This window comes from Elaeis guineensis, chromosome 1 (assembly GCF_000442705.2).
Source record: "Elaeis guineensis isolate ETL-2024a chromosome 1, EG11, whole genome shotgun sequence".
Classification (NCBI taxonomy): domain Eukaryota; kingdom Viridiplantae; phylum Streptophyta; class Magnoliopsida; order Arecales; family Arecaceae; genus Elaeis; species Elaeis guineensis.
The window spans coordinates 104,298,283-104,324,833 of record NC_025993.2 but is presented as its reverse complement, the minus strand read 5'-3'; the positions used below and the strand labels follow the sequence as shown (position 1 = coordinate 104,324,833).

Sequence of the window (26,551 nt, the reverse complement as noted above, 5' to 3'; positions counted from 1 at the left end):
TCATTCCAATAAATACTTATAGGAACGTTATCACAAAACCACTCTTAAATATAAAAGGAAACAGATTAGAAACATTTCTATATACCAATTTAGGAACATTTGAACAAAAATATTTTCATATATCTTGCTCAACTTTTTTGCTCCTAAAATTCTTTCAAAATTTATGAATTTAATTTTTTTCTGTGTATCAATTCAAGCCTAGATAGATTACGATGGTATTGCAAAAGTTTTGAATATGACCATTGCTCCCCTCTCCATAGGCAAATCAATTCTGAATGTGCAAGCCCACTTCTCATATCACACGCCATCGATCTGTCACCAATTTTTGAGGAGCACATGTATGTTGGTTTCTCTTCATCGATAGGGAAGCTCTCGAGTTCTCATTACATTTTGAGATGGAGCTTTCGAGCCAATGGTGTGGCATGCTCCCTTGATTTATCTCACCTACCTCTTTCTTTGCAATTAAGATACTATTGTTGCCAAATCTCCTTCTAATAGAATATGAATAGCTTAAACTTTACAGATAGCAACCATTACCCATAATCAGGTGGCAACCAATTTTGTAAAAGATAAAGATGCACATGACCTGTAACCAAGTGGCAACCAATTTTGTAAAAGGTAAAGATGCACATGACAACGAGCATCTTTGTCAACGTGCACTCTACCATATGCCTGTGAGAGTTGATCTCTTAATACAGGCTTTGCGTATGTGTTAAAATTTTAACACATAGACTTTTGCATCTTTGTCAACGTGCACTCTGACCGAGCGTGGATGCTCTCCTCGCCTTATTTTGATCCCGTTGATCTCACACAACAAAAAAAAAAATCTAGATTTCAAGTCTCCGCAGCCCAGTGCCTCCCTGTTTCCATTAAAGCTATATTTTGATTTCCTGATCCCACGCAACAGAAAATGGAAAAAAAAAAATCTGATCTAAAGCCCTCCTGATCTCTCATGCATCTGTTTATCAAAAAATAAAAATTTTCTTCCTAGCGCCCTATGATCGCACGCCTCCTCGCATTCCCCTCCTCCCATCGAAAAAAAAAAATTTCTTCCCTCCTCTCTCTCGTGCCTCCTCGTGTGCCCTTTTTCTTCTTGCACGTGCCTTCTCGCGTTCCCCTTCTCCCAAGGAAAAAAAAAAATCATTTCTTCCTTTCTCTCTTGTGTGCCTTCCCCTGTATCCACCTTTCTCTCTCGCACGCCTACTCGGGTTCTCCCTTCTACCACAGAAAAAAATTTAAAAATCCTGTCATACGCCTCTTTGTGTTTGTGGATCCCAGAAATCTCTACTTTGCTTTTTCTATCCGGTATATTTCTAGTCTTTTTACTTTCTATCTTATGTATGTGCCTTTTTATTTTTTTGATGGATTGGTAGGCTATGATTTTTTATTTTCTTTATGGCTTTTCAAATTTTTTTGTTCTTTTTGGGTTAATTTTTTATTTTGAATGAGTTGTAACCGGTCATTATAGTCTGTCAGATATTTCACTGTAATTGATTTCCTACCCCTGGTGTGAGATGAATCTCTAAAGAGCTGATCCCTAACAGTGCTGTTGATTTTGATGAAATCTTCTGAATCATTTTCCTAACTTTCTTGAATACTTTAAAGTTGTGTTTTGTACTGGCAGCATATTTCTGTTATTTTCTGTATGCATTCTAGCCGGTCAAAATACCTAAAAGGTTGTTAAGGATTATTAATTGTGTGCTCGCTACTGTTGTAAATGATGTTGTGAATGCTTCATGGATGATAAAAATCTTGATCATCTCTAAAATGTGATCATATGTAAAATGCTATGATTCAAATCCTTCAGAGCCTGATGAATTGTCATGTTGAATCCTGAAAGCGCTTTTAGTGGAAGGATATATCTTGAATGCTCTGAGCTATGTATCTTGCAATGCTTATATGTGTATATATACTAAATTTATATTATCTTTGGCAGGTGTGTACACTCAAGAATTTAACTTCTGCGAGAGAGTTATGGAGAAGTTGCACCCTGAAACATACCGGGAGTTCTTGAATTGCCTTCATATATATAGCAAGGAAATTATTACCACAACCAAACTGAAGGACCTATTAAGATTCTGATCACTAATTTTCCATATAAACAGTAGATTTTTTTTAAAAAGAACTCTTGATAAATTAGTTGAACTTTTCCATGCTTGTTTTCTTACATAACTTGCAGCCCAATATATATAAATAACATTTCTAATCATTTTTAAGCACGTGGCTATAGCTAACGGACAAATAATATTTCTAGAAGCTTATGAAAATGGTTTACATATATTTTAAAACATTGCTGGAACATTTCTAAAGCCTTTATTTTTTGTAATGCATTAACGATCTCAAGAGTCGAAATTTTTGCATATATTAAAAACCTATTCAAGGCATATTCTATATTTCCTATTTTGCAAAGCAACAAGTTTGTTGCCCTAGCTGAGATGATGAATGCTTAATGGTGTCCCTAGGTAAGAAAGAAAAATAACAAAAGGGATCGACTAGCTAGATTGCTTTCTTGATTCACCCTAATAGAGTGCCATTCTTCATTGCTTTATATTGTCAACAAAAATTTTAAAATGTCACACGATTTTGCTTATCGACTTCATATAAAGATGTGGTGGAAGCTTTCTTTGGAATTCCAAATGCTCCAGCATGCATAAAATACTAGAATATATTTTAGGAGACAAATGACGTAATTAGTAGGCTCACATTTCTGTTTAACGTTGACATCTCACCAATTTCCGGAGGAAAAGCAATTGGAAAATCTTTCACTGGATTTTAAACGTGTAGAATTAGTAATCTCTTCTTTTTGTTTAACGTTGACATCTCCCCTTCCACGCCATGCCAAGGGCAGCTGTTTCATTTTTCTCGAAACAAGTCATGTTCGTACGCTGCTTCAGGGGCCAACTTATTTTTGGAACAGTATTAAACGGAAGATTTTTTTTTTTTTTTTGATTACTTAATACATAAGACAACAAGTTTATCTTTAACAAATAACAAATTTGACACATAAAGCGTGAAATGATGTAAAGAAAAGTCTTGAAAGTCCTCTTTATATATCTCTTCTTTATGTCTTAAACACCACCTCCCCATGAAGCTTGTATTCTGGCCTTCCTTCTTCCCACTCAACCCCCAATATTGTGCATTTTCTTGTGTCTTAAGTAGGCAATACATTTGATTTTTGTTGTTCATAGAACATATGGATGCTAAAACCTTCTTGCGACTTCAGGTAGGAACACTGCCATAAACGTCTGAAACTCAGCATGATGTTGACATATAACAAGTAGAGCCATGGCTAAAATGTCAGCATAGATGCTACTCGAGCATTTCCCTTTGATGTTAACATGGCAAATACCTATCAAAATATTCATGTGAATCCGGGTCCATACTCAATAATCGAACTTAATTCCAAATTGAGAACCAAAAGAGACATTTGTTGTCAATGGCATCAGATGGCAAGCTCGTTGCTTTTCTTCAAAAAATATTGTAAAATGATGCTGTACGTGGTATCAGTATCAGTATACCAATAAAAAGCCTTGCTTCAACTGCAAGCGCCAAGCAGCAGGCAGATGTATGGAACCATGGCCATGGGCACGTGATGCTCCATTTCCAAATCCAGAGAGTGGGGAGGCTGTAGCTATACAGTAGCTAGAGTGCTGCTGCTCATGATATCAACCAACATGATATCACATCTGTGTTAAAGTGAAGACAGCGGTAGGGTCAAAGAGCAATCAAGTCAGCACAAGTGGAACAAGCTGTCAACATGGTTATATATATTGCCATTCATGGCTAGCTGCTGATAGCAGTGGAATATATACTCGTAGCTATGGCATAAATACTGCTCCAGTGGGTTGGTATTGAGCGTGCAAAAGCCGGCCAGCCACACGCACACGCGCGCGCGCGTGCACACACACACACACACACAGAGAGAGAGAGAGAGATGTACCATGTTAATTAGCATCTCGCTTTGTGCTATGGTTCTTTGCTATTGTCATTGCCGAACTCAGTATGGTCTCAATCCAGACACAACCCTAATCTCCTGATGCAAATCAGTTCAAAGCCATAGCACATACTTGGATCGAAAAGCTTGACTCACACCAACATGAACTAAAATCATTTGATGCATGCATAACCATAGGCACATCCAAGCAGGTTGAGGTCAGGTCGGGGCTTCGGGTCAAGTCAACTTTTGCCACCACCTAGTTATAATAATTTCAAACCCTTGCATATGGAACCACTATATGCATGGCTATCACCTGTGTTGGAACTATTCTCATAATAAACCTTCGGAAAAGTTTGTATGAATGGAAAACAATGATTTTTCACAGTAAAGGATGATTTGGATGATAAGGCCGTTCTCTGTTATTTTTTTCATTATGATACCATTTTAATTAATGACGATCGTAATAATCGTTATCAAAAACTCAAATAAATAAATAAATAAGAGTCATGATAATCATTATCGCATGGAAATGAAGATTATGGTAAGGGTTTGTTCTATTGGAAGAACGTCCTTTGTTGAAACATTGCTCAAGAATAGACCCTCTATATCTTTAAACATGCCTCCCTAGAATTTTCCTCCTCTTCTTTTATAGAGATTTATGGCATGGATCCATGGCAGTCATGATTGGTCGGAATCATGACGCGGTGCAATGCCAATTTGCCAAGAATGCTGCATATAAGCACGTGAGATACACTGTTCATAAGCCCCCAAATCCATAAAAGCCATCTGTACATGGACAACTTGATGGCATGAAGACTTTGAACGGTGTTTACATATGCTCGTGTGCAGCCCCACGCAAAAAATGGCATCAGTACCCCATATATAGCAGATTTTTATCTATTTTAAATTTTTTATGTTATGGGACAGAATAGTCGATGTTTCTGGTGTCTATTTCCATGGATGAAAGAAGGCGTATATTAAGAATACAACGCCAAGAAAGATATCTTTTTTTTTTTTTTGCCTTTTATTGACTCATCACACTGGCAAAAAGGAATTTTAATTTTAAAAGATCGATATTGCAATATACCCAATATTTGTAACGGATACTTTTGGATTAGTACTATAGGAGGAATGTGAGGATACCACAAGTAAAATAGACAAAGCTGAACCCTTCACTCAATGAACGGTTCGAAAAAAAATATATGATGAAACGGGACTCAGAAATTAATAAAAAGTCAGCATGAGAACTTGGATAAAAATAGATGTTGAAAACCCAAGAGGATTTCTTGATAGAAAACTATGATACAAGCAAACCTAGCTTCACCGGATTGTAGAAAGGGATATATGCTCAAAGTGAAATGGGAAAAGGAGGGAGAGAAAAAGGGTAAGGTGTGATATCATGTTCATCTTGGAAGCCAGTCATTAGTTATCAAAGGTAGCTGATACGTAGCATCCCTCATCTTTGTCTTGGTCCCTACGGCTCTGTTCTCCACAGTTCAGGTGAGCCCACTTCCTTTCTACTCCACATCAAAGCTTCATCTCTAAGCACCCTTTTTTCGCATGGACACAGTATCTACCCAATATTCCTTTAGACCTCCCAATAAAAAAATTGCCGTACTTCCACGATTTTTAGAAAAAGGGAGAAAAATATAGGATTATCATGTAAAAGGTCAGGCATAGAAAATCTGTCACCAAATTCGAATTGTATTAAGGGACAAAAAAGGAAGGTGATCTTACCAACTTAACGACATAGCCAACATACCAACTTATGAAAATAACCATCTTAACAAATTATTAACTTAGACTGGATCAATTACCTAAATTTTAATTGAACATGAACAAATAATAGTTGCTATGTCGCCCTTGAAGCCTTGTCCTTTATATATGTACATCACAAGAAACTGACTTGCGTGACACCATCGAAAAGGTTTCCTTGCTTAGAAATCCATTCAACAGGAGAAAACAAACCAGTCTATACAAAGAGGAAGAAAATAGAGAACAGAAGTTTGTAGGATTCTGAGGAAAGGAGGAGAGCTTTAGAACTTTTGGTAGAGGAAGAAATGCAGAATCCAACGCAGACATGGGAGCAGCAGCAGCAAATTCTGCGTACCAGGAACTCCAGCCAGAGTGTCAGAAACAGCCCAACGAAGGAAGAACGAGAAGACGATGAGACATCAAGGTCAGCTCTCTCCGAATTCCGAGCAAAGGAAGAACAGATTGAGAAGAAGAAAATGGAGGTCAGAGAGAAGGTGTTTGCTCAACTGGGAAGGGTGGAAGAAGAAACCAAGCGCTTGGCAGAGATCCGGGAAGTAAGTTGATCAACAACCAACAAGTTGCAAGATATACCTTCTTAAATGGTGGCACCTAAAATCTAGTTTTTAGGTTGATGATTTGCTTACAGGCTTTCTTTTTTAATATTAGTTTGCCAATCCGATTATTACCTTAGATTTTTAAAACAATATAAGGATGCAGTATCTCACCTTTTGTCTGCATTATCAAATCGGATTTGTAAAAATTTTCCCATATTCTAGCACCAATCACATACCTAACTGGCATGCTAATACTAAGACTTCAGAAAAATTTTATATTCCAAGTTATCTGGTGAAAAAGAGTTTAATTTGCTGATGCAATATCTTCCTATAAGACTAATATTTCTGCATTTAAATCATCACGCAGTCATATTTAGAATCACTTGAAATTCTGGTAGGAACTTGAAGCAATGGCGGATCCGAAAAGAAAGGAAGTTGCAGCTGTACGCAAAAAAATCGATGCAGTCAACCGTGATCTAAAGCCTCTTGGACAAAGCTGCCTGAAAAAGGTGGATTACATACTTATAACATGTAGGATAATCTAAAACGAGTGACATAATTTATTCATCAATCCAAATGTTTTGTCACTTAAGACCATTAAGCTTAACAGACTTAGGACCTGGATGCTCTTATTCATATAGGAAAAGGAGTACAAAGAAGCTCTTGAGGCATTCAATGAGAAGAACAAGGAGAAGGCTCAATTAATCAATAAATTAATGGAGGTGACTATATCTTTCCTTTTCTATCAGTCATATGGTGATCTGTTACTAAATAGTAGGAGGTGAATTTTTCATGTACAGAGTCTGTAGTCATCTAAATTGATAAATGTCTATGCTCATTCACTTGTACGTATGCCTGATGTCTGATCAGCTGGTCAGCGAAAGCGAACGACTAAGGATGAAAAAACTGGAGGAGTTGAGCAAAACAATAGACTCTCTTTGCTAAGCCAATCTGCTGGTGCTACCAAGGAGCCAGACCCGTGTGATTTTTATTTCAGATGATTGTAGATTCCACTGGTGTTTTTGATTGGGACATGAAATTATTGTTTGTTTTGTTATGTTGCTTTGGTTTGCTGAGTGCTTTTTGATGATTTAGGTAGGGACTTGCTCTCCACACAAGTCTGTAATTGTAAAGAAAACTATAGCAACCTTTCCATGTATTCATGAAAAGATTTCCTTGCCTGTTTTATGGAAACCTTAATCTCTAAATGTGTATTATTACATAATGTGGCACCAGCTAAGAAGGTGGTGAAACAAAATGAATATAAGAGGCCGAAAAATAGAGTGCTCTGCTTCTTCCCAGCAGAGAGGTATATATTAACATAAAATCAGTTAGTTACAATAAATACTCAACAGTCCTCGATTCTCTTGGATTACATTACAACAGAATATGATAATATGGGAAAGGATTGAGAGGATAAGGACGAGGTGATGGAGAAGTTGAAAGTCTGTTGATCATCCTTGTCATATCTGGTTGCATTTGTTGCATCAGAACACGATCCGTTATCATCTTCCCTCAAGCAAAGCACCCGAAGACCCAGCTTGGCTTGAAAAAATTGTACCCTGCTGCAATGAAGACCTTTTGTGAATATATCTGCTACCTGATCGGCTGAAGAAGTGAAGCGGATGTCAAGCAGCTGCCGGCTGACTAGTTTGCGGACATAGTGATAGTCGACCTCTATGTGTTTAGTTCGGGCATAGAAGACAGGATTATGTGTTAAAGCAATAGCGGACACATTATCACACCAGATCACAGGACGCATGGCAAGTGGGATACCAAGTTCTCAAAACATTGAGCAAAGCCAGTAGACTTCAGTGGCAGTGTGAGCAAGGCTTATGTACTTGGTTTCAGTTGACGAACGCGAGACAATGGGTTGTTTTCTTATGCTCCATGAGATTGGATTACGGCCGAGAAAGATGCATAAACCAATTGTAGACCACCGATCGACGGGGTAACTTGCCCACTCCGCATCACATTATGCTGAGAGTTGCAGTGGGCCTGGACGAAAACTTAACTTTATTGGATGGTGCCTCTTAGAAAATGAAGGATCCGTTTCAATACAGTCATGTGTTGTTCAGTGGGCCGATGCATATTCTGGCATGCTTGATTCACAGAGAATGCAATATCGGGACGTGTGAGCATCACGTACTGTAAAGCGCCAACAATGCTCCTGTATTTGTGGGGGTCAGATAGAGCAGTGCCAGAAGCATCCAGTTTCTTCACTAACAATGGTGACTTGATGGGCTTGCAACCGAGCTATGTCAGTGCGGGTGAGAAGATCCCTAATGTATTTGCTTTGAGTAAGAAAAATTTTCTCCTGAGTGCGAGTCACTTTGATGCCGAGGAAGTAGGACAGCGCACCCATGTCTTTTATGTGAAACTATTTTTGCAATGTTTTAATAAATGTTTGAAGGATGGAGGGGTTGGAGGAGTTGAAAGTCCGTTGATCATCTTTATCATATCTGGTTGCATCTATTGCATCAGAACACGATCCGTTATCACCAGCCATTCAAAGCTTTTGCCGATGCCGTACCAGTGATCTAAATTAACATTGGCTTCTTCAAAGGTATTGCAGGGGTAGTTTCGATCTAATGGCAAGTCTGCTTTCAACTGTCGTGTCCAACTAATCAAGCCCTTCCACATGTGTTTTCATATAAATCTTAGTAAAATAAAATCACAATCGTACCTGAACAGGGCACAGAAACAAAAAAAAAAAAAAAAAAAGAGAGATAGTTGAATAAATGGAAATTGGCTTTTGAGACATGGTAGTTAAGCATAAAAGAAATTCAACAAATGGCTAGTTGCAAGTGCCCGTATCCACATGCTGGTGGATAAATCAAAACGGACAAAAGCAAAATCCTAAACATGTATTTCGTCGAGAGGTCAGTATATGTCCAGAGAAATATAGTTTGTTGATGAACCATTATGGAGGTTCCACAAGATGTTGCCTTAATATTAACGTTACTTTTATGTTGCTAATGCACACTTTTTTACATTTATATATGGTTGATGACAAAGGGTCAGTTATTGTGGAAAGAAGCAGCAAGGTGGATAGAGCTTTTATTCTCTTGGCAACCTGCTTTATAAATATTTGCTTTAACCGATATTTTAATACTTTGATTTCCAGAAGTTCATTTTCAGGCAATGATTTGAAGTGGCAGAGATCTCCTAAACAACAGATGATTGTGTTGTGACTCAAACAGGAAAGATAGATGCTTTTTACTCGATGGCCAATATATGTATACATGTGTCTTGATGTGTGTACTTATATGTGTACATGTACTCTTAGATATTCCTATCCAAATGATTTTAACAATATATGAACATGGTCAAGTTCGGGCTATTCCGAGCATCTGCAATATCTCCACCTCTAAGTCTAGCTACCACCATAGGCAACCATGAGAAAGGAAGTAGGGGATAGAAGAATAAGGAAACTATAAGAAAGGAATGGGGTGGAGAGGAGAGGAGGCGAGGAGCAAAATTGATGCCCTCTTTCTTCTCTCTCCCAATGGGGATGCTCCAACTTGGGAGAGTTCTTGATTTTGTTGAAAAGTGACAAGGATTCAGTCCAATGCATGTTTGTCACCCAGCATGATGCATCATGTTTGACAGCTATCCATTTTCGTGATCCGTTGATAGAGTGATCCATACTTTGGCTCACAATCCATCTCCATGATTAGATGATGTAACAACTAACAAGGATTATATAGCCCTTTATAGTGCAAAACACACATCACAGAAGATCCAAATTCTGAATTATCGATACCAAAACTCTTAGTTGTTGTCAAACCATGCTAGAGTGCATCTAAAAATCCACCGGGATGATCTATTGGTGACAATAGCAATGTTAATTTTTTGTTCAAAAAATTTAACCCAAATTCTTTGATAACCAGGTTAAGTGATGGTTTTTCACATACAAAGCTTAACTCAAACCTTTTAGAACTAAGTCAAAAATGAAAGCCTGGTTGAAAATCGAGAGAGAGAGAGAGAGAGAGAGAGAGAGAGAGAGAGAGAGAGAGGATGTAAGCCTTTTTCTCATCAATATAATAGATTTTACTAACTTTACCTATTAAACTAATAGACAATTTTGTTTGAAATAAACTTAATACATATATAATTATTAATTAACATGTAGATTTTATGAGAGGTGTATTTGCTTGAAAGAGAAGCATGCTTGTAATTAAGATTCTTAGATTTCATTGTCATTCCAAGCCATCAAACATCATCTATCAAACACCCCTCTACGTGGGCATGTTGTAGCTCAACTTTTAGCAAATCACAAACCCAAAAGTCAACAAAATTCATTCTCTTATAATCATGATGCCTCTAGCAAGTAATTGGAGAATTTGCCTTTGCAATTATACTTTCATGAGTATATGATCTCCAACCTATTGTAGGTTTTTTAGAGATCTGCCTACAATGATATCCCAATTAATCTATCATGCTTATCTATACTTATTGCAGTCAAGGACTCACGGCTCGACACGAAAAGTATTGTCCGTTTTGGCTCATGACCATCTTTGGACTTTATTGGGCCTTGGTCATTTAGAGTCTCATGATTTTGTCCTTTAAAAAGCGCCTCACGTAGGAAGGATGGTCCCTTTCTATATAAGCAAGATTCTCTCTCGACTCCAATCAATATGGGACTAATGATATCCTTTCTTCTACACCACAACATAGCCCTCCAGTTAAGGAAGAATCTATGTACTCTTACAGATTGTATCTATGTACTCCCACAAAGTGGTGTTTAGGCGAAAGGAGCCCCACAGTCCATTGAGGGTGATGCCTTCCTTTTAGCGTCAATGTTGCAGTCAAGAGCCTCACAGTTTTGCTCCTTAAAAGGGGCCTCACATGGGAAAGATAATCCCTTCCAATATAAGCTAGATTCTCTTTTAATTTTAATTAATATGGGACTAATGATGCCCTTTCTTTTACACCACAACATAGTCCCCCAGTCAAGGGAGAATCTGTGGGAGTTTAGGTGAAAGGAGAGGAGCCCCACAGTTCATAGAGGGTGAGGCTCTCCTTCTAGCGCCAATGTTGCAGTCAATGGCTCACGGCTCGACACACGAGGTATTGTCCGCTTTGGCTCATGACCATCTTTGGGCTTCAATGGGCCTTGATCATTTAGAGCCTCGTGATTTTGTCTCTTAAAAGGCACCTTACGTGGGAAGGACAGTCCCTTCCTATATAAGCTAGATTTTCTTTTGACTCCAACCAATGTGAGACTAATGATGCCCTTTCTTCTACACCGCAACAATATTAAACTAACTAGATATCATCAACTTGTCTTCACCGTTCTTAATCTTACTTGAACTTGAGCATTGTTGCCATTTATTGGGATTTTGCAACATTATGAAAGTCCAAATCTCACTTCTAGTATTAGTCCAAATATGCTATTGCAATGTCCATCCTCAGGTTATGCAGGACTCATGCAGAATGTTAGGCTCATTTTTTAGGTTAACTTTGATGGTTTGGAATATGCCTTCTTTTGGCTACCCCTAAAATCCCTCTCTAGCACATCAAGAGAGGTAAAAAGTGACTTGGAAAAAGGTTTAGGGTTTTTTCTTAGCTGAAAGGAAGAGAAAGAAAGTGACTAAAGGAAGAAAGAATTCATTAGGGAGGTAGGTATTCTTGCTCTCTTTAAAGAGAGGTTGCATTGCCAGGTTTTCAAGCATCAAATTCACCTACTCAGGTTGATCTATTGCGATTTCAAATAGATTTTCTCCCCAAGAATTGTCATCCATCATTGTTGGTTATTTTTTTCTACCTTCTTATTACTTTAATCCATTTATTGGCAAGGTGTGGCCTGTTATCATTGATGTCTTGATTTTATATGTTTTAATCATGCCTAAAGAAGATTTGTATCCTACTATTTTCACACAGTGGACGAATGTGGATGTGAGATTTTTTTTCATTTTAAGATTTCAGGACACTTCAATCAATAAGGTTTGTACCATCATTGTGGGTCAGATGTATGCAGCTTTTTGTCAACCAGCTAAATTTCGCATTCCAAATCTATGATATGTATATTATAATGAAATAATATTATAATTATGCCAAGATTGTTTTCGAGATTTTACTATGTACAAAATAAAAATGTGCGCTTTTCCTTGGTTACTCAGTGATTGGTTGCATTAATAGATTTAAATGCTAGTGGTTTCCGATCTCTTAGATAAGGGAAAGGCTCGGTTCTCCAAAACACACCAATCAAAAGATATATTAAAACAAAAGAGAAGAAGACAATAACATAAAAGATTCATCAAAAAGATAGGCTACATTATTAGGACATAGCTCATTAGTTCCAACATGAATGGTAGGACATAGGAAAGAGTTTTTTTTTTCCTTTTTGATGACGGAGATTACCGAGAGGTTGGTTAAAGTCACTCAGTGATAAAAAAATTTCGTGGCAATCACTTTTGCGGTGGGTAAAAGAGGGCCACGAAGGAGAATAAAGGTTGGGGGAGCGTCCTTTCAGGAATGTGGGGTTGGTAGTGGAACGCACGCATAGAATCGAGCTTTTTAAATCAAGGGATCGATGCCAGCCACCATATTAAGGTTCAAAAGAAGAGGGCACAAGCGGCCGGCAAGGTAGATTCTCTTCTATCCACTCTGCCATTTAGTTTTGTAGTTTCCCTTGACCCAGATTGGAACAACCACATAAAAAAGCTAAAAATAAGATTATATCATAGGAATGTCTAAAGTTACAAACATACCATAGACACGTACATGCATATGATATCATTACGTGTATTATTCAACTGGAATGACTTATAATTTTTGTTTTGGACCATATCTTGATTTTTCATCCAAAATAGATGCATATACTCGTTCAGAAAAAAGAGAGAGAGAAAAGTTGTATCCAGGATGTAGCGCATGTTCTATAATTCAACTTGGAATTATCAATATATGAATAACGGCCATCTTAAGATATCAATAAGCAAATCATAAAATGAATCAAACCACGTTAGAGAGTCCAGAAGGAGCATATCACCTTTCGGCGCTTGTTGTCTTGTTGTTAAAGCCTTCCGAACCTTTAAATTAACCTTGGAAAAGCTTATCATGGATTCTCGTTCCTTCGAGCAAATCCGCCGTTGGATCATCTACTGCTCACTTTCAGATCTGTGCAGGCGGATGAAGAGTTCGGAGTGCTTCGAGAGCTGTGAGGTAGGTGATCCACTGGCAGACTCACGCGGAGCAACGTGAATTCTTCTTTCCCGTGGAAGATGCAACCTGCTGCCCAGTTAGAGAACGGTGCCTGGTCGTTGGTACCATAAAAGCAAGCCTACCACACCGTGCTGTGCATACAGCGAGGTGTCTATAAAAAAAAAAATAATTATATGATATTTATCTAAATTATTTAAATATTTTTAAAATTTATTTATTTTTTTTAATATTTTAATGTATGCATGCGTGATCACTATGCACAGTACTCTAGGGTACTCAACCTACTATAATGCATTTTTTGTCTTCTCTCTCTAGGGAGATCCTGCTCCGAGCACACTAGTAGTAAAATTTTGTGATGACAGTGGAAGTGATCTTGATGGTGATTAGGAGAGAGACATAGTAGAGAATATAGAGCTAGCGATGGGATAAAAGGAGGTGCCGATAATGGATGTTTTAGAAAAAAAAATGATGGGAAAAAAATAGAAAGAAATAGAAAATAAAAATTCTAGTTACAAAAAAAATAAAAAGAGAAAAAAATTAAAATCTGAATTATAAAAAAAAAATTTAAGATTTCATATTAGATAGTTTTATGGTGCATCAACTTATGTATCATGTAATCATTTTTATAATAGTTATCGGATGAAATTAATAGTTAAAAAAATTATAATATTTTAAAAATTTAAAAAATTGATTTTAATTTGATTTTAATGAATCAAAGTTTAGGATAAAATTAAAAAAATTTAAAATAATTAAGTTAAAAAAAAAAAACATCGCTGATAAGTGATGATAAAACAGTCTACATGAACGTACGATAGAATTCAAAAATTCAAGCCCCCTTTCCTCCCCTCTCAACCTGCCGACTGGCTGGTGGCTTTGGAGCCGCCAACTGTTCCGAACCTATCTACTGCACTTTGATTTTCCTCTCATGTCGACACGGTGCCGATGACCATAATCGATGTACTTCTTGTCGCTGATCTTAGACCCCCCCCCACCCTCCATCCCACCCAAATTTAAAGAATAAATGTAAATCAAGAGTGGAGAAACAAACCCCCCATTTAAGAGAAGCACTTGTTTATTCGTTCAATAAGCAAAGTAAGGGGAAAGCAACGGCACACACACAAACCTTTGTGAACCAAGACAATAGGCCTATAACTGATCTATAGTTCTTAGCTTTACCGACCATCTGGTCTCCAGTCACATCAGATACCATCGTTGCCGCGGCTGCCCGGGCCGGGTAAGAATATTTCGTTGATGTTGCCGCCGGTGCTCCTCGCACCAGGTTCGTAGATGGCTCCTATATTGCCGCGAACGTTGTAGTCGCCGCCGACGTTGCTGCCCCCTCCTGCCTCGCGGTCGCCCTCTCCCGTTACCGGTACGTCGATGCCGCCACCGCTGCTGCCCCCTTCCGTACCGGGTTCCCCTCCAGTTATAGTTATGTTGATGCGGCTGCCCCCTTCCGTACCGGGTTCTCCTCCTGTTATTGGTATGTTGATGCCGCCACCGCCACTGTCCCCTTGGGCGCCTGGTTCGTCGGTGCCACCCCCTCTCGTTATAGGTACGTCGCCGCCGCCGCCGCCGCCGCCACCGCCGGCTTCTGTTCCGCGGTGCGCATCCGTTATAGGTATGTCGATGACGCCGGAGCCGCTACCCCCTCCTGCGCCAGGTTCGGTGCCGCCCTGTTCGCCGCCGGGTCCATAGATAGCGACAACATTGCCGCTCAATCCTGTACCCTCACCGTACCCATAGACGGCGCCGACATTGCCACCGCCGCTGCCGCCCACACCCGGTCCATAGATGGCTCCAACGTTGCCGCCGCAGGCCGGGGAAGGTCCAGAGGTGGCTCCGATGTTTCCGCCGCCGGCCGGGCCCAGTCCATAGGTGGCGCCGATGTTGCCGCCGCCTGCGGCGCCAGGTGCGTAGGTGGCGCCTATATTGCCGCCTCCTCTGGCGCCAGGTGCATAGGTGGCGCCAACGTTGCCACCCCCTCTGGCGTCGGAAGTGTAGATGCTGCCGATGTTGCTGCCCCCTCTTGCTCCGGATCTGTAGATACCCCCAATATTGCCGCCGCCTTCCTCGCCGGATCCGTAAACACCGCCAACCCTGCCGCCGCCTTCCTCGCCGGGTCCGAAGACGCCGCCAACCCTGCCGCCGCGGTCAACCATGTCGCGACCCTGGTTCTCCTGCCGACAAAACAAATTATGAAGGCATTAGGAGCAATCGATCAGATCAGAAGACCAACGCAGCCATGAAAAACAAAGATGGCAGGCTAACTTTTTTCCTTTAAACTCGTTCGTTTTACGCTTTTGAGGTTACGGGAGGTTTCTGTTAAGAGGGATCATATGGAGTTGCTTCCAGTTGTTGGTCGATCGATATATGCAGGCTTCCGATCAAGAAATGGAACACGATCCTGGCCTTTTACCTTTCAATGTAATCGTGGAATTACGAGACAAAGAGGTTCCTTCGCAGGTAAGTAAATTGATTTCTTTTTTTTTTTTTTAAGAAAAACGCAAATCGATAGCTTTACTGAATACTGATGCCAGACCGGTGGCCAGGTGGTGCGGGGGTTCGTATATATGGTGTCCTTGGCACAAGATAACACTGGATATGCGTGGGTTACTGTTGTTTTATTGTTGTAAATAAAATTCCACGTATACGATGCAAGTGTCTCGAGTCTCCGAAAGAGAAAGAAAAGAATACGTTTTTTGAATCACTTTAAAAAAAATATTGAAAATAAATAAAAAGGCGGTTCTTTGAGGTTCGGGTTGCATCATTCGCGCAAGGAAGGGTTGATATTTTTTCGCGACGTCGTCCTTTGGATCGTGCCCCATCCTGCTCTCTCCCATTCATCGGGCTGCACAGATCTGGAAGCAACATTTGCGCGATTCACCGGTGGATTCGCACGAAAGAAGGTGAATCATTCTTTCGCGCGAAAGATACAACCCATACCCATTCTCTGGTCGGCACGCTGGCTGGGGCGGCCGGTCTATGAAGTCGGGCCATCAAACTCTTGGACGGCCACGATCAGGAGGGAATGAATGTTTCCCAATCGCCACCGTGTATATAAAGTTGTCGGTCCACTATGATCAGGACCACCTGGGTGAAATTTGGATTGCCCGATTTTTAAAAACTAGTCCTCTCTGTCAGTATGCTAACTAGAGAGGATCTGAATCCCCGGAAATAACATTCTGATAATTTTAATTTATTTAAGAAACATGAGTGTTTTTTTAAGGAGAAATCCAGGAAGCACGCCTGGTCTCCAAATTTATTCAATGAGCGGCTATTTACATGGTGGAGTTGCCTATATGAAGGCTCACATCGGGCGGTTAGGAGGGATCACTGAGAGCTAGATGGATCGAGTTTGGAGGACAAATTCCAGAGGCTTCTATGACCACCAGCTGGCTTGGTTGAGCATGGGCTCTCCCAAAGCTTGAAGGCTCTATTTCTAGTTAAAAAATGAGCGAGTTCTTCTCTTGCCGAATGTGCTAGACGAGAGCCATAACGAATCGAGGGATCTTAGACTAGAAGATAGGTTCAAAAATGTTTACTATGAGTATTTAGGTGTTGACCAACTTGAAGACCAACGCATTCATGGTCCTCTAGGTGCTGTTCGGTACCGGCACAGAAATAGGTGCTGTTCGATACTGGCATAGAAACATCCCTCCTGATCCAGGGGCAACAAAGACAAGTTGCAAAAGAGAGGATAAATGCTAGATAAAGGTCGGGAAGATGAAGGTGACAATGGTGTCCTATATTCCAAAGAAATTGCATTGTGATTAGGAGATCTTTAGAAATCGGATTGCAGCTCCTTCAAAATACAATTGATATTATATTAGCATGTGGCTGCTACAATGCGAGAGGAAGTATCGCTGCGCAAGTCCAATACAATGAAAAAAAATAAGTTTAAGAAGGATCAAAATCTCTTTAGGTATGATTATTTGAAGAGTCAAATACCTACTCTTCAATTTAGATATGCAGATGGCTAGTACATCCCATCACCATTTAATCGATGACCAATGGGATGTGAAGGGCATTGTTTACACTACATCTTTACTCAAACTGATAAATGGGAGACACATGCCTAAATAACCATATGGTGGAGTGAGAATACGCATAATGGATTTCGGAAGAAATTCCTTGGGGCTAAGACTAAATGGATAATATATAGGAGTTAATAGAGGAATTACACCAAAGACTAATGCATAGGAATGGCTGGGACTGCACCAAAATAAACTAGACTAAATAAAGATGTAATAAGAGTTTTAACTAAGTATGATTGCTAGTATCAGAGGCCGTATAAAGTTAAGTTATTCTGGTGGATGTGCATGGTGGGAGGACAACTAGTATTAGTTTCCAGCTACCAAAATAGGAGGCTAGTTATGGTTGGTAATCATCAGAGTGTAATTATTATATTTAGTATAAATAAATAAAATTATACTCTTTAGAGGACTCTTTGACAATCTAACTTATCGATGCATTTTAATTTATTTTAGCTTGCCTTATCAATAGCTTTCTATTTTATGAATAGTATTAACTTAGATTTCTATTACTGTAGTTGAGACTATATCCCTATCAAAATTTATCTATTGCTGCGAGGCTCAAAATCTAAGATGGAGAGATCAGACGAAGTCGAGTTGGAAGTCGGTCGCAGTCCGATCTGGAACACTTTCAAAGAAACCTGCAAAATAAGTTAAAAACTGATGGAGATCCTCCAGTTTTTGACCCTCCGATGTTTAAATTAATCTTGAGCCCGAGAACAAGTGGTGGAAAAGAGTAGTAGAGTAAGAAGAGGCTTTGTGTAAAACCAGATAAATTAGATTTTATAGGAACTAAAGTCCTTATTCAAAAATTGACAAAGTTTTCATTAGCAAAGTCTCACTCTAGTTAGAGCTTAGAACTTGCCTTCAGAGGATCTCTGACCCTCTATTTATAGAGGGGCTAAAGAGGCCGTTGGAGGTGAATGAGGTCGTTACAGAATTTGTTAGGCCGTTAAAAGAGTTTGTTAGGCGGTTAGAGCCAATTGTAAGTGAGTTAGAATATAGCTATCTATATTAGTTGGAAGTAAGGTCATACTTAGCTGTAGCTACCAGCTATGTATGAGATAGTAGCCAACTGTAGCTTTAATTATAGAGATCTTAGATAAACTCCACAAGATAATTCTTATAAATAATATAGGAGTTGACATCGGTTATAGATCGATGCGCACGAGAGGAGTTCGATCATTAACTTATTTGGAACCCTGATGTTTCAGATATACATATTCCCGATGTACCTTCCTGTAGATCGATAAAAATTCGATTTCATTACTCACTTGTCAGTAAGTTAATTTACTGCAACTCTATACTTTAAGATTAGTAATTCAGTGATCTTATGTGATGATGCCACGTGGTATGAGACGGTTTAGTACACTAGTATTAATACTTTGTCTCCCACTTTCTATATCTGAGATGGTAATTATCAGATCAGACATAGGAAGTAGAAACATCCATCAATTTCCGCCGTTAGAAATAAATGTGCCGTACCTTGATAATATCAAATTTTATTATTTGGCTGAAAATAAAGAGACGTGCAGGCCTTTCTGAGAATGATTCGTCAGATCTTTCCACTATCATTATCTGAAAAAGTATTTTTGAAAATATCAAATAGGTATGTGCCACTTGTTAGCATTTGATTAATCCATCAGTCCAATCACAGATTAGTCTGATGTGGCCAAATCTGATGAAGGTGCATCGAACCGTCCCCTGACAAAGCCGTTGGATTCATGCCAAATGTCATAGATCGACAACAAGGTTAGTTAATTTGAATCATTGATTTGTCTATAAAAGATTTTTGACCGCAGTAACTGTTCACTTCTATTATTTTTTTACGGAGGTGCTATCGATTTTTCTCCAGGAGTCTTTCCATATTCAATGATCGTCGGAGATAACGAAGAGTTCGTTGGAGCCAAAGAAGAAAAGCTCTTTTCTCATCCCTGAGAGAGTCTCGTCAAGAGTTCTTTAGGTAGAAATCTCAATTTTTTCTTCCTATTCTCAAATTTGTTCCTAAACTTTTTGTTTCAGTTCCTCTTCTTCTTTCAACTCTTTCCTCTCTCCTTTTATTTTCTTTTAGAAAACCTCCAGGAAATCATGTCCATTGGTGATAATAAGGGGAAAGAGGTTGTGGGTGACCCACGGATCCGATCAACCCAACCTTTATTAGATTTTGAGGTAGAAAATTTAGCTCGAAAAAATTTCAATGTCGATCTCGTGGGTGAGACTAGTCTGGAATAGTATGCAGAATCTCCTGTACGCAGTGTCTTGGACTATTTCAGTTTAGAAATAGAAGAATATGTTATGATCAAAAAAAATCTAGTAAATCTTTGAAAAAAATACGACATATCTGATGAGTATGAAATGTTGGTGCATGATCTAGAAGGTCGGATTTTTGAATCTCCTGAAGGCTGCATAACTTTTTACGATGAAGCCCTCCGATCTGGACTTCGATTTTTATTACACCCTTTCTTCTGTAATTTTTTTGATTTTTATAGACTCTATCCCACTCAAGTGACCCCAAATGCCATAAGAATGATCATTGCGTTTATTATAATATGTAGTTTCCAAAACTTAGAGCTTAGGATTTTGCTTTTTAGGTTGTTGGTTGTTTTGAAGAAGCATCTATATGAAAAAGATCGATAGTATTTTTCACCTCAAAAGATTTATAAATTTGGACCTAACCTTCTCTCCTCCATCCACAGTTGGAAGAGCTGTTTCCTTTTTGTCCAAGCTCCTATTCCATGGGCCTTTAAGTCTTCTTGGGGTGTCCCAGATACTCAATGAAACTCTCATTATAAAATTCTTCTTGGAGATGAGGAGGCACATACAGTTTTGTTTAGCACAATAGTGTCTAAGCTGCCAAGACTTATTTCAAATCAGGCATTATACGATGCTAGTATCAGCCTTTACTCTTCTCGGGATAAGACCGATATTTTCTTTCTTTAACTTTCTTTCCTTTTTTTGTATCTTCTTACTTTTTCTAAATATATAAGTTCTTTGTGTAGAAATAAGGTTTGATCTGAAGAAATTGGTAGAAGTAAAGAAGAGGAAGGATGAACCGAGGCAAACTTCTAGTGCTCCAGGGCTGAAGAGGTTTAAAGGAGTAAGTCCTTCTGTAGCTTGAGCTCCTTCCCGATCTTCTTCAGCCACTCCCTCCCCTAACACTTCAGGGAGAAGTGAGCCTCCTCGAGTTCCACAAAGCAATCCTCCTCAGGCTCCATTGATGGAGCCTTCACCGCACCAGCTAATCGATGTGAGGAAACAAAAAGAAAAGGACAATTCCTATCCTATGCCTCCTCCAAAAGAATCAAGTCATATGCCTATTTCTTCTATTATGGCCCCGTTGACTTTGGCTGAACAAGACAATGTTCAACAAATATCATTGCTGGAGCGACCTCGACTTGATCGCGATCTTCTTACATCGGTGTTGCCGAAAGTAGACCTAGTGACACATCGTAAAAATAATTTGGAGCAGACTATGGATAATGATTTTAGCACCTCTTGCATGTAAGCTTCTTTCCTCTCTTCTCTCTCTTTTTTTTATCGATGTTTAACCAATCTGAGATTTTATGATACAGATCGCTGTCGACCTACAGGTGATGTATGAGATCATGGCCTAGCTTGTTGAAAATAAGAGGGCCATGGATGAAAATATGAAGATTGTCCAGGAGTGGAAAAGGGCAGCTGAGAAAAAGTCTCAGCTCATAGAGAAAGAGTCCAAACTTGCAGAAGGGCTCAAGGTTCATCTTCAAGAGAAGATGGCTATGCTGAAAGAAAAGAATCAGAATCTTCTAGACCTTCAGCATAAAATAAATGAATAGGATATGTATATCTTTGACCTACATAAATAGGCCAAAAGAAATAAAGAACTGGAGCCGAGGCTACGAGAAGCAATGAAGGCTAATGAGGTCCATAAGAAGAGTATAGAAACTTTTAATAAGCAGGTGAAATAGGAGCAGAAAAAAGTGGCCAAGGCAGTAGAAAAGTATAAGGCTTCCGAGGACTTTCAAGATCTGCTGGCCGAGAGTTCTAAAGGGGCCTATGACTTCGGGTTCTATCAGTGCTGGAGCCTGATTAAAAAGCTGTTTCCCAAAGTCGATCTCTTAAAAGTGACTCCAAAGGTTGCTACGAAAATGGGCATTGAAGGAGAGCCTGAACCATCTGTCGAAACATCTGAAGAATTAACCAAGATAACATATAAGGAGACTATCGAGCTCACTATTGTAGAATCGATCATCATAGTGTCTCCAGTTGTGGCCGATAGCACTAATGTCAAAATTATAGCCATGGAGTCTCCTGTTGCTGAGGTTGCCAAGGAGCTGAAGCATGTTAAGGAAGAGCCAGCCAAAAAGAACTCCGATGCTTCCCTGAGTTGATCTTGTAAATAATTTTTTTTTCTTTTGAGATGTAATGGTCCGATGTGGGTATTTTTCTATGTATTTTCTTTCCCAATTAGTGAAAGAAATTTTTTCGATGTCCTTTGATTCTAGCTATACATTTCTATTACTTAAACAAATTTTCATGACTTTTATAAAGTAAAAGAACTATATATATAACTTGTAAGATTATAGTTTAACCAAACTAAAAAATTAATAAAGAAATCTTACCAGTTAATAACTGACTTATTATTAAGGCTAAGATATGAATGTACCTTTATCAGATGTAGTCTTGAATAAATCAGATTTTTATTAGAACTTCAGGACTTGATCTTGATCTGAAGATCAATATTCGATCTTGGCCTTTTGACATCCTCATTGATTTGAAGATTGGATTTTCATCTTGGTGTCTTTTTCAGACATAAGTTTGATCTAGAGATCGGCTTTTTCTCTTGATCCTTTCGGGACTTAAGTTCGATCCGAAAATTAATTTTTTATCTTGATCCTTTTGGGACTTAAGTTTGATCTGAAAATCAACTTTTCATCTTGATTTTTTTGAGATTTAAGCTTGATCCGAAGATTGACTTTTCATCTTGATCCTTTCGAAATTTAAGCTCGATCCGAAGATTGACTTTTCATTTTGATCTTTTTGAGACTTAAGTTGAATCTAGAGATCGACTTTTTATTTTGATCCTTTTGAGATTTAAACTCGATCCGGAGATCGACTTTTCATATTGATTCTTTCGGGACTTAAGCTCGATCGGGAGATCGATTTTTCATCTTGATTCTTTCAGAACTCAAGCTCGATTTGAAGATCGACTTTTTTCTTAGTCCTTTTGAGATTGAAGCTCAATCCGAAGATCGACTTTTCATCTTTTCATATAATATATGATGTACAAAAATTAGCTCTATGGAGTATTTTTATTGATAATACCTTTTGAGATTTTCAGAATTTCAAGTACGGAGAATAGCAGACCCATCCAAATTTTTAATTCTACAGGTTTCTAGACGAATAACATTAGTGATTCGATAAGATCCTTCCCAATTTGGAGTAAGTTTACCTCATTCAGTGAGCTTAGAAATTTTTGCTTGTCTCAACACAAGGTCATCCTTTTGGAACTACTTCGATTTTATTTGAAGTAGGTGACGAGCAATCTCTTGAGCTGCTCGAAAGATGAAATGGATCCTGATTGGAGTTCAGAAAACTAGATTCTGATTGCTTTCCTAAGAGTTGTCGGAAAGACCTTGCACAATAGGGCATCAGATGCCCCTTGTAATGCCACGAGGGCTCGATAACCCTTGATATGATCCAACGGATTGGTAGAACCATCGAAAGGCTCAATTGTTGGCATCTCGAACCGATTTGATATCGGCTCATTGAGAATTTCTTAAGAAAAATGAGACCAAAAATTTAAAATATCTTTGGCTTGAGGACGAGCTCCTACTTGAATATCCATCAAGCATTTCTCAAGATCTTGAATTTTGTGCTCCAGATCATCTCCTTTTTGAACTTTTACATTGTTTGGAGTAGATTCATCATCAGTCTCATCATCAATGTGGTGTTTATCTTGATGAACTGGTTGATGGCTATGTTGAGACACAACTTTCAAAGGAGGAACTTCTTTTTGTTGTCGCTCCTCATTCTTTTGAAGCTATTGAATGGCTGCTGTAATGGCTTGAACCTGCTGAATAAATAAGCTAAATTGTTGAGGATAGACAGCAACTGATTAATTACTGGATAGCTTCTAGTAGGATGTCCAGAGAGGATAGAGATGCCAAAAAATTATTTGGTATCCGCACTCTAATCATATTTTTTATAAGAAAAATCAGTTAAGTCCTTCCTCTAGTATCAATCTATTGCTACGAGGCTCAAAATTTGAGATGGGAAGATCGAACAAAGCCGAGCTGGAGGTCGGTCGCAGTCCAATCTGGAATACCTTCAAAAAAACCTACAAAACAAGTTAAAAATCGATTGAAAATCTTTGGCTTTTGACCCTCCGATATTTAAGTTAATTTTAAGTCTAAGAACAGGTGGTGGAAAAGAGTAGTAGAGCAAGAAGAGGGTTTGTATGAAACTAGAGAGATTGGACTTTGTAGGAACTAGAGTCCTTATTCAAGAACTAATAAAATTTTCACTGGCAGAGTCTCATTCTAGTTAGAGCTTAGAACTTACTATCAGAAGATCTCTGGCCCTCTATTTATAGAAAGATTGAAGAGGTCGTTGGAGATTGATGAGACAGTTACAGAGTTTGTTAGGCCATTAAGGAAGTTTGTTAGGTAATTAGAGCCAACTGAAAGTGAGCTAAAACATAGCTATCTATATTAGCTAGAAGTGAGATCATACTTAGCTGTATCTGCCAGTTGTATATGAGATGATAGCCAGCTGTAGCTTTAGTTGTAGAGATCTTATATAAACTCCACAAGATAATTGTTATAAATAATATAGGAGTTGATATCGGTTATAGACCGATGCACACAAGAGGAGTTTGGTCATTAACTTATCTGAAACCTTGATATTTCAGATATATGTATTATCGATGTACCTTCCTATAGATCGATAAAAATCTAATCTCATTACTCACTTGTTAGCAAGTTAATTTACTACAATTTTGTACTTTGAAATCGATAATTCAATGATCTTATGTGATGATGCCACGTAGTATAAGATCGATTTAGTGTACCAACACCATCTCTTTTGAATGGTAATGTAATGACAATGAAAATTCTTGAAGATCAAGATATTTGAACCTATGCTACTCTTATATTCTCTCTTTGATCATTATCTTTCCAGCTGCTCTAATGCCGGTAGCATGTCGTTGCACTTATCTATTGTTGTTATTTAACTTGTCATCCTTTTTATCCACCAATGAGTTCTTTGGCGCACTCCAATGGGATAAGAAGAGAGCAAACAAAACCCATTGGCAAATACTCCTCATGAGTTGGTAGGTATTTAGTCACTAAGTGACTATTGCGCTTGGTGAGCATTGGATACTCTTTCAACTCATAACATATGAATGTCTCCTATTTATAGAAAGACATGCTGGCTTCTCTCATTCTTCTCATCAGGTATTCACATAGGCAATGAAATGAAAGGCATGACTAAGTCAAAAGTGAAGGCTGTTGCTGCAACAGGCATTAGCTTTTTTTGAACGAAGTCAACAAAGATAAGCTAAATTTGGGTTCCTTTTCCTATCATTGACGGTAGTCATAGATGGAGGGAATATGATTCCATCGGCATGTACCATCAAGCCATGGCAAATAAGAAGTGCATTGAATTGAGCACATCATGATGAATAATTCATAGCTGCAAGTTTTAATGGTAGTTAGGCTGCAGGATTTATAGAGAACAATATTGTTTGGTTTGAAAAATGAGGGTTAGACATAATCATAAGATTGGTGGCACTTTAAAAGATTTTGTTATGGAAGATTCACGACTGCGTATGGATACGGCTGGAGTAGACTGAAGACCACCGGAGTAGTATTCCTACAAAACAAGTCCTGATCGAAATTGACTCCAATGAGGATCCTCTGACGATGCACGTGCGCCCACCATATTTGTGCCCTCTTGTTGTTTTTTCTCTCCTTCTCCTTTGTTATGTCAAATTCCTGACTTGATCATCGGAGGGTCTTCATCAGAGCCAATTCCGATTGAAACTTGTTTTACAGCAATGCTGCTCCAGTGATCTCCAGTTTGCTCCAATCGTATCCGTACACGGTCGGTAATCTTCTGCAGTAGGTTTCTTTAGCCATGGAGGGAAAAAATTCTTAGATTGTTGGCCTGTTTAAGCAAATGATTTTGATACCATATAGAAATTGAAGCTCAAGGAGTTATTAAAGCTAGATGTTTAAGATAGAAAGTTACATGATTCATCTTTGCTCATAAATTTATAATATACAGGATCAATATTAGAGAGGAAAAAATAAGGAAACATTTACAAATAAGGTATCAACTGCTAAACTATTGCATACTGTAAAGAAAAATTTTTAAATAGGCGCACGGTAGACAAAAATCCTTTAGCCCATGTGCTGTTCTATATATGATTCTTGGGCTGCTTGGTTGGTAAGGAGCGATTTCATTAATAAGCAAAGTTTCAAAATAGCTGCTCAATATGCAAGAATCCCTTAGTTAAAGTGATGCTCCATGATTTCTGAGCTGCATGGTTGCTAATGAGCGATTTTCCCCAATACAATCAATACATATATGTGTACATACGTGCATGCACGCAATTGCGTGTGCTGAAAGGCATGAGCATCTTCCTTTCATCTTATTAAAGATCGGTCCTGAGTAGAAGATTCCGTGAAGAGATAGGACATAAGAATTTTCTTTTCTATTCATTAAAGTTTGATCCAAAGAACAAGATCTCACCGTAAGAAAAGGAGATAAAGCATCCAGCTTTCATTAAAGATTTATCCTGAGAATAAGATCCAAAATGACGAAGGGAGATAAGCATCTTTCTTTCATCTCACTAAAGATTTACGTGAAGAATAAAGGAGAATAAGCATCTTCCTTTCAGGGTGATTTAGGGCCTGGTCTCAAATATGACCTTGGCACCTTCCTCCTCTTCAAACCACTATTGGGCTGGTGGAAAGAGACGTTGAAGTTATTCTTTTCGAGAGAACGGATGCAAGATACTGAAATGTTCTTCAATCCTTAATCACCAGCTATTGCAAAGATCATATTTTGATGGATTTATTCCACAAAATTAAGGTTCAGAGAGGATTATTATTTATTCA

The 26,551-nt window shown here is 38.6% G+C and overlaps 2 protein-coding genes across 3 annotated transcripts; one reads left to right on the top strand and one right to left on the bottom strand.

Annotated features, from left to right (window-relative positions):
* The first annotated feature begins 5,834 nt into the window (after positions 1 to 5,834).
* LOC105038215 (uncharacterized) lies at positions 5,835 to 7,434 on the top strand. Its single transcript, XM_010913940.4, has 4 exons — positions 5,835 to 6,246; positions 6,645 to 6,755; positions 6,888 to 6,968; positions 7,117 to 7,434. Exons 1-4 carry the CDS (start codon positions 5,998 to 6,000, stop codon positions 7,189 to 7,191), a joined length of 516 nt encoding a protein of 171 aa, XP_010912242.1. The 5' UTR covers positions 5,835 to 5,997; the 3' UTR covers positions 7,192 to 7,434.
* Positions 7,435 to 14,448: 7,014 nt separating this feature from the next.
* LOC105038214 (uncharacterized) lies at positions 14,449 to 15,958 on the bottom strand. 2 transcript variants are annotated; one of them, XM_010913939.4, is made up of 2 exons: positions 15,685 to 15,958; positions 14,449 to 15,593 (listed from the first exon to the last, which is right to left on the bottom strand). In XM_010913939.4, exon 2 carries the CDS (start codon positions 15,573 to 15,575, stop codon positions 14,613 to 14,615), a length of 963 nt encoding a protein of 320 aa, XP_010912241.1. In that variant the 5' UTR covers positions 15,576 to 15,593; positions 15,685 to 15,958; the 3' UTR covers positions 14,449 to 14,612. The 2 variants fall into 2 exon arrangements, with proteins under 2 accessions (XP_010912241.1, XP_029118353.1); XM_029262520.2 differs by having other exon boundaries at positions 15,833 to 15,946.
* Between the last annotated feature and the right edge of the window lie 10,593 nt (positions 15,959 to 26,551).